The following is a 15,470-nucleotide window of genomic DNA, read 5'->3' as shown; positions in this document are numbered from 1 at the left end:
TCCACTTATTGACTGGTTACACCAAAATGAACCGTAAAGATGGGCTGTCCTGGGTGTGAGCGTCGGATCACCTGCCCCTGCTCTTCCTGTGTGGAGGCGGCCCTCACCCACATATCCCACGGCCACTTGAACCCTTGGGGAACTCCCTGCTCAACTCGGCACAGCACGTGGGGCCACTGCGGATCAGCTGCAGCCCAGGTTCCCAGCTTTATTTCCAACTTCCTTTGCTCCCCAGGCTGGGGCTGCACCTTCTCCCACTTCTGTCTTTTCTGTGCTGTTCCCTCTGCCTGGGATACCCCACACTGCTGAGGCTCCTCTCCTGATGCCTGTGGTTTTACTGGATTGGGTCCTGTGCTGATGTGTGAATCGCTGATTTCCTTTGGGTCCTTTAAGGGCTTCTCTGGGGCACCTTCCTATAATTACTGAGAGAACCCCAGGACTTCCTTCCCTTGAAATGTGTTAGCTCTTAAAGAAGCAATTTAGGAAACTGGAGGTGGGGATTTGCAGTTGTCATAAAAATCGGGGGCACACCCAGTGTGTGGTGGGGATGGGGTGTCAGGTAGATGCGATGTGATTGCTGAGGGCATCCTGTACAAAAGTAGTGCTGGGCATGCGTGGAGGGCAGCGCTCCTCAGGCGGGTCCACAGATGTTTACCCTGAGCATCAGCTGGGAGCTTAAATGAACTGCAAATTCTCAAGCCCACCCTCAAACTTGAGGTTCCTTTTTCTTTTTGGCTATGCTGGGTCTTCACTGCTGGATGAAGGCTACTCTCCAGCAGCAGTGTGCAGGCTTCTCATTGCAGTGGCTTCTCTTGTTGCAGAGCACAAACTCATTGCCTTGTGGCAAGTGGAATCTTCCTGCACCAGGGATCGAATCAGTGTCATTACAAGAAGGATTCTTAACCACTGGACCACCAGGGAAGCCCAAGTTGACTTTTTAATGTGGTGACTTGTCTGGGCAGAACCACATGCCCCAGAGTTCACCCCTGTGTTTCCAGGTACAGTAGGCCACTGAAGATTTTTCTGAGTGAGACGTGGTGGGTAGAAGGGAAGTCGCAGGTATCCTGGCTCCATGCTCAGATGGGACAGGTGCAGCGGTGTGACTCACGCACATGGCTGGTTAGCTGCCTGCAGCGACTCCATCTTCCCAAGATCCTCCTTAAGCTTCTCCCAACCCTGGGCCAGGGGTGTGTTAGCTCAGTGCTAGAGTGTACCCGCTTCTCCAGATGACCACATCGAGAACTTACAGGTTCCAGCTGGTCCTTGGCCTCCCCTTCTTGTCTGCCCTGTGGGCCCCAGGCTCCAGCAGCGGATAAATGGAAAGACAGCAGCCTCACAGAGACCGTGGGCCCAGCTCCCACAAGTACTGTGGAAGTCACTCCTACTGGTCTGCTTCTCTGACTACACCCTGGCTACCACTCCTGAGTGTGAGGGCTAAGTCGCTCGGTCGTGTCTGATTCTTTGTGACCCCATGGACTGTAGCCCAACAGGCTCCTCTGTCCATGGTGTTCTCCAGGCAAGAACACTGGAGTGGGTTGCCATGACCTCCTCCAGGGGAGCTTCCTGACCCAGGGATCGAACCTGTGTCTCCTGCATTGCCAGGCAGGTTCTTTACCACTAGCACCACCTGGGAAGCCTGGCTAACACTCCTACTGATCAGAAACTCTGGGAACAGAGCCCAGCAGTCTGTCTTAACCAGGAGATTCTGATGCATGTTAAGATTTGAGAATCACTGATGTAGGGGAAAGCCTTTTTACAATTATGTGTGCTGAGAACCTAACTTTCTATACACACACACAAGGAAAGTTTTGCATCAAGGAAAGGTTAGCATCAATATACCTGAATGTCCCAGAAATTCAACTACTGCATAAAACTTGAGAAAACAGTACATTCTTTTGTGGAGAACTTTCCTCAAGGGTTTCTTCATCAATTCAGAAAAACCAGGTCCTCGACTTTCGAGTGTGAGTCACAAACGCAGCACCCCCGTCTGGGTCTGTAATCTTGGCTGCCCAGTTCTTGATTCTACCACATACATCCAGACCTGAGGGACATGAGTATGAGTAGTGCAGAGAGTTGGTGAGGGACAAGGAAACCTGGCGTGCTGCAGTCCGTGGGGTTGCAAAGAGTCGGACACAGCTGAGCGACTGAACTGAACATACAGGCAGGGGTCTGATGACCGCGTTAGGTGGAAGAATGGCATTTATATTGAAATACAAAGTCTTCTGTTATTTTGTTCCCTTGTATTATTTTTTTAAATCTTCTTTTAAATTGCTATTTCCTTCATTGCTACTGGGGTTGACATTTTTTATGTTTATTTGCCACTATTCCCTGATGGCTCAGACAGTAAAGAATCTGCCTGCAATGCAGGCAACCCAGGTTAAATCCCTGCATCAGGGAAGATGCCCTGGAGGAGGGCATGGCTACCCACTCCAGTATCTTGTCTGGAGAATTTCATGGATAGAGGAGCCTGGAGGCTACAGTTCATGGGGTCACAAAGAGACAGACACAACTGAGCAACTAGCACACCACCACAATACATTTCAGTTCTGTAAAAGAATTCACAAAACCTGTTTACAGTTATTAGCTCTTCAGATTCTCTATACTGTGAATACGGACAGGGTAAAACACTGCCATTCTGCACTCGGGAGAAATGGGGCTCCCAGAGCTAAGAGCAGTTACCAATTATTTATTGTACCATGCATCCTAGCAGTTATTTTAAAATGTATTACTTCTAACTTTCCCAACAGCCCTGCCAGATAGTTATTACCAGCCTCATTTTACAAATAAAGAAACTGGGGTGGGCTGACAGGCTGGTTAACTCGCTCTCAGCCACTCAGCTGGTAGCAGGGCCATCTGCGGTCACCTGAATCTGTTTCCTTGCTCCCCAGCAGCTTCCCAGGGCCTGGGCTGAAAGATGCTGGTGTCAGCAAGAGGCACAGGGGTCCACCCAGTCCCACACATGCAGAGAGGCGTCACTGGCTGCTGATAACACAGTCCTTGGTTTGTAGGGGTGCCAGGTGTGGGTGGTGACCAGCGGGGCAGGGTCCATCCCACTGTCGTCTAGGAAGATGTGACCTCTGTGAGTGAAGAGAGGTTCTACTTGGCGCCCCACTCCAGCCCAAGACGTGACATCATAGACCTGGACCATCCCATCGAACCCTGAGGAAAAACGAGAAGAGAGGATGACGCTCTATCTCTGAAACTGGTTTTATAATTTGCTCTGTGGAACCAAACAGGCTGGAGGGTGAGGAATCAGACAGTAACGAGGTACTTAAAGACCAACCGAAGGGCACGTGACACGTGGTCAGCCACATCGACAGTGGCTGATGGCGTCACAGAGCACGTGCTCATGAGCATGTGTGGTCTGTCCATCATGGGCCAGGCCTGAGGCTAACCCTGCATTCTCTCTTTTACCCCTCATGACTATATGAAGTAGGTAGTATTTTTTTTTTTTTTAAGTTTATGTATTTAGTTGTAGCATGTGGGATGCAGTTCCTTGACCAGGGATCGAAGCCAGGCCCACATTGGGAGCAAGGAATCTTAGCCACTGGACTACCAGGGAAGTTCCCATGAAATAGGTACTATTATTTTCCCCAAGAAACTGAGGGTAAAGAGACTTTTCAAACCTTTTCTGCTAACCCCCAATTCTAACCTCTCCACATGTGGGTCCCTACCAGCACATGGCCTTGTCTCCTACCTGATGGGGGAAACAGAGACGCCTACAGACAGAGAAACACCCCAGAGACACCTACAGAGAGAATTACCCCAGCCTGGCTCATGTCTCCTGCCCTTTCTGGAGCCGGTTGTTATCAATGAGCCTCTCCTGCTCTCTCAACGATTGTCAGCCTCTCCCTGCTCAGAGGATTCTTCCGTGGGCTTTAAGATACCTCACTGCACACCCTCGTTCAGCTAGATGCTGCCAGGTCAGACCCAGGAGTCTGCTGACCTCCCTGGCTTGCTGTAATTCTAAAAGTGAGTAGCCTGAGAGGCACCCGAGATCCTGTCACCTCTCCCTGGTTCAGCCCATGGCTGTTCGGGTGCTGTCCCACCTGCAGGCTTCTGGACCAACCTCAGAACCAAATTCCTGCTGGGACAGGAAAGGCCTGCTACCCACATATGAAGTTTGGTAGCCCAGATGAGGAAGGGCCATCCCTCACGAACCTGGAGAACTAGGAGCTTCTCTGTGACAACTGTACCTTCTGGGGCCACATTTATTATGGGGCTGTGGGCTCCCTCCCGAGCACCTAAGAGTCCCCTGGGAGAGAGACAAAGTGACAGAGTCCTCTCAGCAGTACCTGAAATGGCCAAGCAGTTGTCCAGGCTGGGGGCCCAAGTCACTCGCAGCAGCTCTGGCTCAGGGCTGGGCATGGACACAGGGCACTGGACTGAGCTCACGGGCTGGCAGAGATCCCGGGGGTCGAGAAGACAGAGCTGCCCGTCTGAGCCGAGGCGGGCAATGCTGGGCCCAGGGCCCCGGCCCCCAGCTTCTGCACACCACCACCTTCCAGCGGACCCAGGGCTGGGGCCGAGGTTCTCTGACGGGGCCCACTTCTGGCGGGTGTCAACCAGCCCCAGGCGGCCTGAGGAGCAGCAGAAGGCGAAGGTGTCCGTGTCCAGGACCTGCAGGCTACTTAGCACATCGTCGTCACTGACACCTGGAGAACGGGGCGAGTGAGAAAAGCTGCTGCAATCAGATGGCGCTGGTGGGCCCAGCCAACGGGTGGCCAGTCCTTTCCTCAGGGAAGCTCCCCAGCAGCCCCAGGCTGAGCAAGCCATGTCCCTGGTGCCCCTCATCTCGCAGGTGCACTCAGCTAGCTGGGTGCTGCTCTCAGGACCACCTCCCCACACCCAAAACAGGAGCCCCTGAGGCCAGGCCTTGCCTCTCATTCACCTCGCTTCTGCAGCAGCGGGCACACAGGGCTGAATTTGGATTCCAGTATGGCTGAGCAGGGCTGGGGGGCGGAGGAGCTGGAAAGGACTGTGGTACCTGAGGTGTACGTGGTCTTCTGTGAGTCCAGATCCACCACCTTCAGGCTGCTGAGCCTCGTGCCGTGGAGGATGCCGGGTGCCACCGATGGGAAAACGGCCACCCTGGGCCAAAGAGGCTCCTCGCTCTTGTGCATGTCAATGGTGCTGACAGCTCTGATGACATCTGGCGGGAAGTGGGAGAGGCTCAAGTCCAGAATGTTAAGGCAGGTCTGCAACATTGCATGGGAAGGGCCAGGCAGAAGGTCAGGGGAAGAGAAGGAGCTCACTGTCGGTGAGGGAAGATGTGGAGACGCAATAACCCCGCACTGTGTTTCCATTTCTGGAGCTGTCAGGGGCACTGCCATTTCTCTATGATCTGTCTTATGGACTATTTCGCAAACTGGAGATAATGAATGACAGCAGCCACGTCCAAACCCGCCAAGCAGCTCTGGCTTTTTATAGTTTTGTGGAGAACAAATGAAGAGAAAAGAACACACTGGCACTGTCGTTTATAACAGGAAGAGTTCACGAAGTAACATTATTTCTTCAAAAACATGTCCCGTGACCTCAAGCTGTTTACTGAAGCCTAATAGGTGAAGGTTACAACACAGATGTCTTCAAATGTAAACAGGGCAAGAAAGTCCACGTCTTTTTCACACTGAACATCGACACACTTGACCTCAGGCTAAATCAGACTCGAGCTCTGTTCACCTCAGCCTGCTTGGACAGCAGGCAGGTTCCCATCCTCTGCCTCCATGCATAACAGTTCAGAACAAGCAGTTTGCTGTACACGCTATTGTTACTTAAAGGGAGACACCCATTTTCCATTTTCTTGCTCCTAGAGAGGGCTCACTGTTTGGTTTCCAGGTTCTCTGAAGAAAATGGAGATCTGTATTTTTACACTCTAGATGAAGAAGGGATGGCCACACACACACACACACACACACACACACACACACACACACACACACACACACACACACACACACACACACACACGGGTCACAAAGGGCGTGGCCAGGTCCGGCTGCCTGCAGAGGCCCTTGGTGCAGGCTTGCAGAACGTAACTGCGCTGCCCCAGGGACTGCAGGGGGTGGGGCTCAAAGCAGACACAACAGCTGAGCCTCAGGCACAGGGTGTCTCTAGGGGCACCAGTGAGGCCGACATTCAAACAGCCCAGCCCGCCTGACTCTCCCGGGCCTCACTTAGATGGCTCCTTCTTCCCCTTCCACAGACTCCAGGGACCCTGGCAGGGATCCCCCAGGACCTGCTCAGAGCCAGGGGTTCTCAGGTGGGATCTGTCCCTTGATGGCAGGGAAGGAGGCAGCTAAGGGAAAGCCATCAAAGGCCAATTTCAAAGATGCAATGGAAGACAAAAGCTTTGGAGCTGCTGACTGGACAGTCACTCCACAGTTAACAACAGGAAAGAAATGCAGGTTCCTCCTCCTCCCCTCTCTCGGGGAAAAATACCTCCTCTACGAAAGCACAGCACCCTCACCAAACCAAATGAAAGGAAAAATTACTATGAAGTCAAAGCAAAAGATGCTGTGAGGCACCTCCAAGAACTGGGCAATAAAAGAAAAGTGGAGACTTCCCTGGGAGTCCAGTGGTTAAGACTTTGCCTTCTAATGCAGGGGATGTGGGTTCAATCCCTAGGCAAGGAACTAAGATCTCACTTGCTGCAGGACAACTAAACCCGTGCACCAAAAATACTGAGCCTGGGCACTGCAGCATGCCACAACTAAGACCCAGTGCAGTCAAAAGTAAATAAATAAATATTATTTGAAAAGAAGAAAGCAAGAAGGTTGTGTCTGAACGTTAAACCAGTAGAACAGGTCACAGCAGCTGTAAGCAACCTCCTTCAGGGGTCAGAATGGCTCCAGACCTGAGATACTGAGCAAATGTATTGCCGGATTGAAAGGAAAGTCGTGGCCATGAGAGGGCGCTGTTCAGCCACCAAAGCACAGAAATCCGGGCAACCTGTGGGGGGAGGGGCGGGAAGAGCCGCTCAGACTGAAGGTTTTAAATTAGTGGAGGCCTCAGGAGACAGGTGGCTGACACCGTTAGACATGTCTTCATCTAAAGACATCCTCAGCAGATTCCTCAGCCCCCGAGCTGAGAGGAGAAGCCACAGACCCTACCTCCAGGGGCCTGGACAGCACCTAGGCCTCGGGAGCTGTGCCTTCACGAGGTCTATGCTCTGTATACAGAGAGAACTTGGAGAACTCGGGCTTCCCTGGGGGCTCAGACGGTAACGCCTCTGCCCACAATGCGGGAGACCTGGGTTTGATCCCTGGGTCAGGAAGATCCCCTGGAGAAGGAAATGGCAACCCACTCCAGTATTCTTGCCTGGAGAATCCCATGGATGGGGGGAGTGCAAAGTCAGACCTGACGGAACGACTTCACTTTCACAGACAGCTTATAGCCATGCCATTTGGAAGCCTCTGAGTTGGTTCTTGCTATGCTTATGTTTACCACACAGCCTGAGATTAGGTTAGATCTTCTATAGGAAAAGACTAAGGATCTGGAATACTTCATCTTTAGGGATACTTATTTTTTCATTATAAACTAATAAAAGGGCATTCTGGTTTATACAGTGTTTCTCCAAGTCTGGTCACTACATCCAGCCCTACCAACAGATTAGATTTGCTCTGGGTGTGCTCACAAAATCAGGTTTCTGAGACACCAAAGCTGTGGGTCAAAACCTGGACCTTGGAAAATACACTTTTACGTATCTACAAAAACAGCTGGCTAGACTTGCCAAGATTATGGAATATTCTGCACTAATATCCAGGGGAAGATAATTATCTGATTTCCTACTGGCATATGAGAGTGTCAGGGCACGTCTCCTTGGGCTGAGCTCCCCGGGGCCTGGGGCTGCAGGTTCTCTGTGGCAGCTGGTACCCCAGGCAGTGTCAGGACAGGAGGTAGCTCCAAAGGTGGCCCCACCCCAGTTTTAAACCACCGCTGCCCCTCACTGCCTAGTTTTAGAGAAACATAACAACTATCAGTCACTGGTGTAAGGACACAGTGATCACGGGAACAGAATGGAGGGTCCAGAAATAAATCCTTACATTCACGGTTGACTGATTTTCAACAAACGCACCAAAGCAGATCAGTGGAGAAAGGTCAGGCTTCTTGACCCATGGTGCTGGGAAAACCTGACATTCACAGGCAGAGAGATGAGCTTAGACTCTTCAGTCACACCACACACCAAAGTTAACGCTAAGAGATTTAAATGTTGGAGCTAAAGCAATAAAACTTTTGGGGGAAAAAAAACATGGGGGAAATCTATGGGTAAGATAGTTATGACACCAAAAGCACCATTCTTAAGAAAAATAATAAAATGGACCTCATTAAAATTTAAAATTTTATGCCTAAGGGGACCCTATTAAGAAAATGAAAGACAAGGAGAAAATATTAGCAAAACATACATCTGATAAACAACTTGTAGCCAGAATGTACAAAAACATTCACAACTCAAAAAAGACAAAATAGCCAACCAAAAAAAAAAAAAAAAGGGCAGGTTTCCCTGGTGGCTCAGTGGTAAAGAATCCGCCTGCTAATGTGGGGAACATGGGTTTGATCCCTGGGTCAGACAGATCCCCTGGAGAAGGAAATGGCAGCCCACTCCAGTATTCTTGCCTGGAGAATCCCATGGACAGAGGAGCCTGCTGGGCTCCAGTCTGTTGGGTCACAAAGGGTCAGACACTACTGCGCCACTAAACAACAACAATTAGTAGTTACCACCAGGCATGATTATAAGCAGACTCTGAAATCAGACTAGAGTTAAGTCTTGGTTCTGTTACCATCTTTGTGACAGTAGCTCACTTTGAACAAGTGAGCCTCTCTGGACAGTTTGTTCTCAGACTCAGGAGAATTTAATGAGTTCACACATGGAAAGTAATCAGCACAGTGACTGGAATATAATATATACTCATTAATATTACTGTTACGTCTTACAGATCGCTGATTAATTTGAACAAGTATCTATTAAAATGTACAATGGAATTAGAATATCAGAGGGCCTGTGACAGCATATTATCTCAGCCTGCTGGAGGGGAGTGGATAACAAAACACTCTCATGAAGATTTGAATAGGTATTTTACCATAGAAGATACATGAATGGCTGGTAAGCACATTAAAAAGATGCTCAACACTACTAGTTATCAAGAAACTGCAGACAAAGCCACGTGATATATAATTTCACATCCATTACGATGGCTTTAATAAAAAAAGGCAAATAATAGCAAATGTTGATGCAGACCATGGAGCAACAGGAACCTTCATACACTGCTAGTGGGAATGTAAATGATGAAGCCATTCTGGAAGAGTTTGGGAGTTCCTTAAAAAACCCAACATAAATTCACCACATGACCCAGCAATTTCACTCCTAGTGTCTATCCAAGACATATGAAAATGTGGTCCACACACCTGTACATGAATGATCTCAGCAGCATTATTCCTAATAGCCAGAAATCAGACCCAGCAACTGGTGAACGGCTAGACAAACGTGGTACATCCATACGAAGGAACACTGTTCAGCCTTAAAAAGGAACAGGCTGCTGATACCTGTTACGACACTGTATGACATGGTAGACCACAAAAGTACTATGATCATGCTCCGTGAAAGAAGCCAGCCACGAGAGACCACGTGCTGTATGAGTCCACTGATACGCAACATCCAGAAAAGGCAAATCTGTCACAGAGACAGACAGCAGGGTGTGGGCCAAGGGGATTACTAGTAATTGGCATGACAGATCTTACTGAGGACATAAAAATGCTCTAAAACTGACTTATAGTGGTAGTTGCACAACTTGTTAAATTTACTAAAAAAAAAAAAAAATTCACTGAATTGTATACTTAAAATGGGGGAATTTCAATAACATTATGAAAAAATAATCATAATTATAAATAAGTATATTCAGACACCTGGAAGCTATAGCATCAGACAACTGACAAGGAAGAAATGACAAAGGAAAGCCCACAGGGTCAGTGACCTCAAAACCCAAATGAGGACCAGAACTGCCTTCCTGCAGCAGGGGAGCTGGGGGAGGAGCAAACAGCCAGTTTCTGGGAAGCACCCAAGAGAGGCAGTGTGGGAACCACAGGCAGAGACCACATGAGCCAAGGGGCAGTTCCCAGGGAGGCTGCCTGTGCCTCTGGGCCCGAGTCCATGCTGGCCTACAATCCTCCCACCCAAGGAGGGATGGAAGGGGCTGGTGCCTGCCTGACGGGAACCACAAACCCGCCACTGGAAGGGATGCACCAAGGGAGCCTCCTCCACTCCCAGAGGAACAGTACAAATGCTTCCCGCGCCTCTCCGTCTCCTGTAGGTCAGCCCGGCCTCTTGCTGTCTCCCTTCCCTGAGAGCAGCATGGCTGGAGAGAGAGGCGACCTCCCTGCTGCCCTCGTACTGCCCCTGCCCACAGGAGAGGCCCGCACTCACCAGGCACCTTGCCTCTGACTGGGCTGGTGAGCTCCATTCCTGAAGCAAGCTCCAGGAAGCTCCAGGAGGGGCTTGTGTGCACTGCTCTGGCTGCTAATTCATCTCTGCTGTGTTAAAGTAGATACTGCATTTAAAAAATAAATTTTAGGTACCACAAGGCATACAGGATCTTAGCTCCTTGACCAGGGATCAAACCTGTGTCCCCTGTGGTGGAAGCATGGAGTCTGAGATCACCAGGGAAGTGTCTATAGATTCTCCATTTAATTCCCAGTCGGCTCTGAGTCTACTTCTTAACCAGCTCAGATTAGGGACTGAGGGTGTGGGAGAAACAGGCTTTCCTACAACCTCATCCCCCATCTATTCAGTCACTCACCACTGTCCTCTGCGAGCTGCCACACCTGCAGGTAACACCCGGGAGGGCCACTGGTCACCAGCAACCTATTTAGGATGGACAGGGAACCTCAGTACAGACAGTGGGGAGCTCACCCACATACCCCCAGCCTCTCCCTCTCCAGCGCACTCAGCGTGGGATCCCACACTCCCCAGATTGGGAGAGCTTACAGCAAGGAGGGTCATCAAGACCAGTCACCCTCATTTAACAGATGAAGGGCAGGCTTGATCCCCTCCAGGGACAGCTGTGGGACCGAGCCCTGGCTGCCACTTGGCATGATGTGTCCAAGAGGACCCAGCAGGGAGCCCGAACACAGAACCCTCACCCACGGGCTTTCGGCCTCTGCCAACTGAGCTGTTAGCCCCAACCACCCACCATCGGCTCTCTGAGAAACTAACAGCATCCCTTCTGCTTTATGCCCTGGAGCAATACTACTGATCGGTGGGTTACAGTAGTCAGAGGGTTTGTAGGGACCAAGACACCACTGAGCGCTGGTGTCTCTGTATTCCAGATCTGTGTGTGCCCACAGCCCATCCATGTGCCCCTGTGCTGAGGGCAGAGAGGGACGGGTGGTGATAAAGAGGCAGGATCACCCTGCCATTTGCAGCCACTCTGTCTGGAATGGAAGGTCTAGGTCACAGACAGAGCTGACCTTACCTGGTGTCTGGCACGTGCTTCAGATCAAAGACAGACCTGTCTGAAAATCCTCCATGCTGTACCTTGAAATCTCTTTCAGGGAATAAGCCCTAAAATACAAAGAGGTGGCCGATCAGAGAGGGCTGCTCTCCAGAGGAGTGTTTCAGAGGAGCTCCAGGTGAGGAGCCATATCCCAGCCTGGCAGGAAACCCTGGAAGCCGCTCAGGTGGTAACGATGCTTCTTGAGCAGGGCCTCTGGGCACTGTTACTTGTATAATAAGTGTTGGTCTCAGCTGCCTACAGAGATGGCTTTCTTTCCTGCACATCCGAAGCCTTTCTTCTAACCTTTCTCCATAGCGAAAGCATTATATTCCAAGCCTGCTTAGGGGAGTCACAGAGGTTTAACAGCATATCAGAGAAATAACTGGAATGTATCAGTGGACAAACATAGCCCCGTTCCTCCTGGCACCTCCCACCAGAAGTTAGGTGGGTTCCTCCAGCAGTAAAAATACAACCAGTCAATCATCCAGTATTCACTGTGCCGGCCACCTTATTTAGTGCTTTATCACGTTGAATTCTTAGAACTACCCTGTGACGTGGACACTATAATTATCCCTATTCTAAAATGACAGAGCTAGGGTACAGGGAGCTTAAGCAACTTTTCTAAGGTCACACAAGGGTTATGTTACCCATGTGAACCCAAGTCTGTCTAACCAAAGTCCATGCTCTTAGCTGCTGGACTACTATCTCCATGTGAGGAACCAGAGGAGGGGAAAAGGAGGTGGCCACTAGAGAAAAGAGGAGGGACTTGCCTGGTGGTCCAGTGGTTAAGAATCTGACTTGAAATGCAGGGGATGTGGGTTTGATCCCTGGTCGGGGAACTAAGATCCCCCATGCTACAGGATTTCCACATAACGCAACAAAGATCCCAAGTGCCACAACGAAGACCCAATGTGGCCAAATAAACAAATATTTTTTTAAAAAAGAGAGAGAAAAGAGGAAAAGCCAGGGGTGAGGTGAGAGGTAAATCAGGTCTCTTATCAAGGCTTGATTTTGGTGTGGTCCTGGCTCCTGAGGGGTGGAGACGAGGGAGAACAAGAGCCCTAGGAAGACATCTACTCGAGGGCAGCAAAGGCTGAGCTGATCTAGCCGATGAGTCTGAATGATTTCATAGTGACATTAGGCAACTATCAGCTTTTTTCATCACACATTCTTTTCTCCTGGCTTCTGGATTGCTGGCCGTTTCTGAGATGCCTTCTACTCTGAACACTATTCATTCTCAGTATTCTTTGTGGGTCCAGCTTCCTCTTCCCATTCTTCAAATGTGCTCCCTGAGGTTCTGTCTTTAGCCATCATCTCTTCTTACTCTTTACACACTACACATTCATCTGAGCTGATATTAATCATTCTAAGGTTTTAACCACCCTCCATACTCTTAATACCTCCCTAAATCTGTTTCTTTTTTTTCACACCTACAGGATCTTACTTATCCCTACAAGGGTTTGAACCCAGGCCCCCTGCAGTGGAAGCACAGAGTTGTAACTGGACCACCAGGGAATTCCCCCTAAATCTATTTTTGATAAAGTATAATTGACTTCTTGCTCTAGGAGCCCTCTGTAAATCACAGGACTTTCTGTAGCACTTACCTCTCTGCATATCTGTCTGTCTTTATTAGACTATAGGGCAGGCCCAGTGCTTACAGTTTCTCTCTCTCTAGTACCCGGGAAAATATTTAGTAGACAAGAGGAGCTCCACAAAGGTTTAATAAATGAGTAGAAACAGACACATACATTCAGCACATATATTTCAAGTTACCTGGTTTTCTTTTACAGAAAGTCTGAGAGGCAGTATGAGATGAAGAATCTCATTCTTTTTCAGGCTTTCATAGCCAGCAACCAAGATTCCTGGGAAAAGAAGCAGAATATGCTGGGACAAACTGCTAGAAAGATTGTGAACCGTGGCTGGGTCTAGACACTCTGCCATATCTCCCAAAGCAAAAATAAACCCCTTTGCCACTGGTATGCCACTGGGGGATTGGAAGAGAGCTAGATAGAAATATAATGCTGACAGAACAAGAAATTGCTGTAAGTGACCAAGAGGTCCTCAAGCTCTCAGAAATGGTTGGGTCCCTTTAGGCTGAGCTCCTTGAGTCCCAGCTTCAGGAGTGGGATTCCATCTCCTTCAGGATCACGAAGGGCATCTCACCTTTGTCACCAATCCATTCAAGTACTCGAGTGGCTCCCGAAAGGTCGAATGCATGGAAATCTTGGTACCTGAATGACAGAGACGATGTCACATATTGATGCATGGCACTTTTACGACTGCTCAAGATGAGATGTTAGCATGGTTCGGTGGTTGGGGGCCCAAGTTTTGGAATCAAGCAGAAGTGGGATCAAATCTTGTTACATATTTTACCCTCTGTGTGACTGTAACCAGACCAGTCACAATTTCCCTGAGCCTCGTTCTCATGTGTAAAATGGAACTCCCAGAGTACCCTGACTTCACAAGCTTGGTGTGCGGAATTGAGACAATCTTTGTTTAAGATTTAACTCAGAGGCTGGTGCAAAATAAATGGTCACTTGCTTCCCGGGTGGCTCAGGTGGTAAAGAATCTGACTACAATGCAGGAGACCTGGGTTGGATCCCTGGGTTGGGAAGATCCCCTGGAGAAGGAAATGGCAACTCACTCCAGTATTCTTGCCTGGCTAAGCCCATGGACAGAGGCGGCTGGCCGGCTACAGTCCATGGGGTCGTACAGAGTTGGACACAACTGAGCAACTAACACTATGAAACAAAAACTATGCTATCCTTATCCCCCACAAGCACGGCTCCTACCAGTACTTCACACAAACTGCACACACAGAAAGGTGCCATTTCCCAGAAGCGGGAGCCGAAGTCCAGGTGGAGTCCTCCGTATAGGTCCCGCCCCACACCAGGGTTCCCCGCATGCTCCACCCCGCGCCCGTCGGCCCCCAGGCCAGTTCGCTCGCCCAAATTCCACGTCCCAAGCCCACGCGATTTACAAGCGCAAGGACTCCACCAGCCAGTCCTCCGCGGGCTCCATGGCAACAGTCGCTTCCGGTATCCTATTTCCGCCTCTGACTCTTCCTGGGCAGGAGCGGCCTTCTCGCGAGGAGTGGGCGCGGCCTGCTTTGACATGGGGGCGGGGCCCAGAGATGCCCTAGCGCAGGCGCAGACCTTCCGTTCCTTTGCCAGGCTCGGCCTGAGATTCTCCGGATAAACTCTCCTGGAAAAATGACGTCAAGTCAGGGATTCCCAGGATGTCAATTTCAGACGGGGCCTGAGGGATCAAATACACGCTGGTTTTATGAACGTGTATTTGCAGATCAGAGGAAAAGGCCCAATAAAATCCTCCCTGTTAAATTCGAATAGTATGTAAAACAGCGAGTAGTTTTTTCACTTAAGTATGTCCATGCAAGGACTTCTTGGCAGTGCAATGGTTGACTTCGTGCTCCCAATGCAGGGGCAAGGGTTTGATCCCTGGTCTGGGATCTAAGATCCCGCGTGCCATAGCGCAGCCAAAAAAAAAAAAATTTATGTCCACGCAATATTTAGGATATCTTTTTATACGAAAATATTATTCATTGTTTATCTGAAATTCGACTATAACAGAGTGTCCTGTATGTTTATTTGCTAACAGTCAGTCCCACAAGGCCAGAGAAGAGAGTAAGGGGACACTGGGGTCTGGATCCCAGCTCAGCTCTCTCCTTTGTAAGCGCTGGGCACTCCCCTCAAACCATGGCGAGTAGATAAAATCAGGTAAGCAAAGCCCTCCCCTAGTGTACGCAGTTCCCTTTTACAGGTGGGAAACAGGAGAGACTTGCCTCTGCCAGTAGGTGGCAGCGGCGAGAGTAGAAAAGCGGCCTGCAGGGGACCTGGCATCCCAGCAGGCACTGAATGAGTACCTGCTTGCGAATGAGTGGATGAGCAGAAGCCCAGAATCAGTTCCAGGCTGGTGCCACGGAGTGTTCTGGGCTCTTTGGGGCCAGCCGCATCTCAGTGAACA

General features: G+C 49.9%; 1 protein-coding gene across 1 annotated transcript; it reads right to left on the bottom strand.

Annotated features, from left to right (window-relative positions):
• Positions 1 to 2,513: 2,513 nt before the first annotated feature.
• WDR73 (WD repeat domain 73) lies at positions 2,514 to 15,453 on the bottom strand. Its single transcript, XM_040257531.1, has 8 exons — positions 14,467 to 15,453; positions 13,650 to 13,717; positions 13,260 to 13,348; positions 11,466 to 11,554; positions 10,791 to 10,855; positions 4,988 to 5,152; positions 4,296 to 4,655; positions 2,514 to 3,159 (listed from the first exon to the last, which is right to left on the bottom strand). Exons 1-8 carry the CDS (start codon positions 14,505 to 14,507, stop codon positions 2,924 to 2,926), a joined length of 1,113 nt encoding a protein of 370 aa, XP_040113465.1. The 5' UTR covers positions 14,508 to 15,453; the 3' UTR covers positions 2,514 to 2,923.
• Between the last annotated feature and the right edge of the window lie 17 nt (positions 15,454 to 15,470).

Source organism: Oryx dammah, unplaced genomic scaffold (assembly GCF_014754425.2).
Source record: "Oryx dammah isolate SB20612 unplaced genomic scaffold, SCBI_Odam_1.1 HiC_scaffold_16, whole genome shotgun sequence".
Classification (NCBI taxonomy): Eukaryota; Metazoa; Chordata; class Mammalia; order Artiodactyla; family Bovidae; genus Oryx; species Oryx dammah.
Note: the sequence above shows the minus strand (reverse complement) of the source record. Positions and strands in the feature narration are given on the sequence as shown.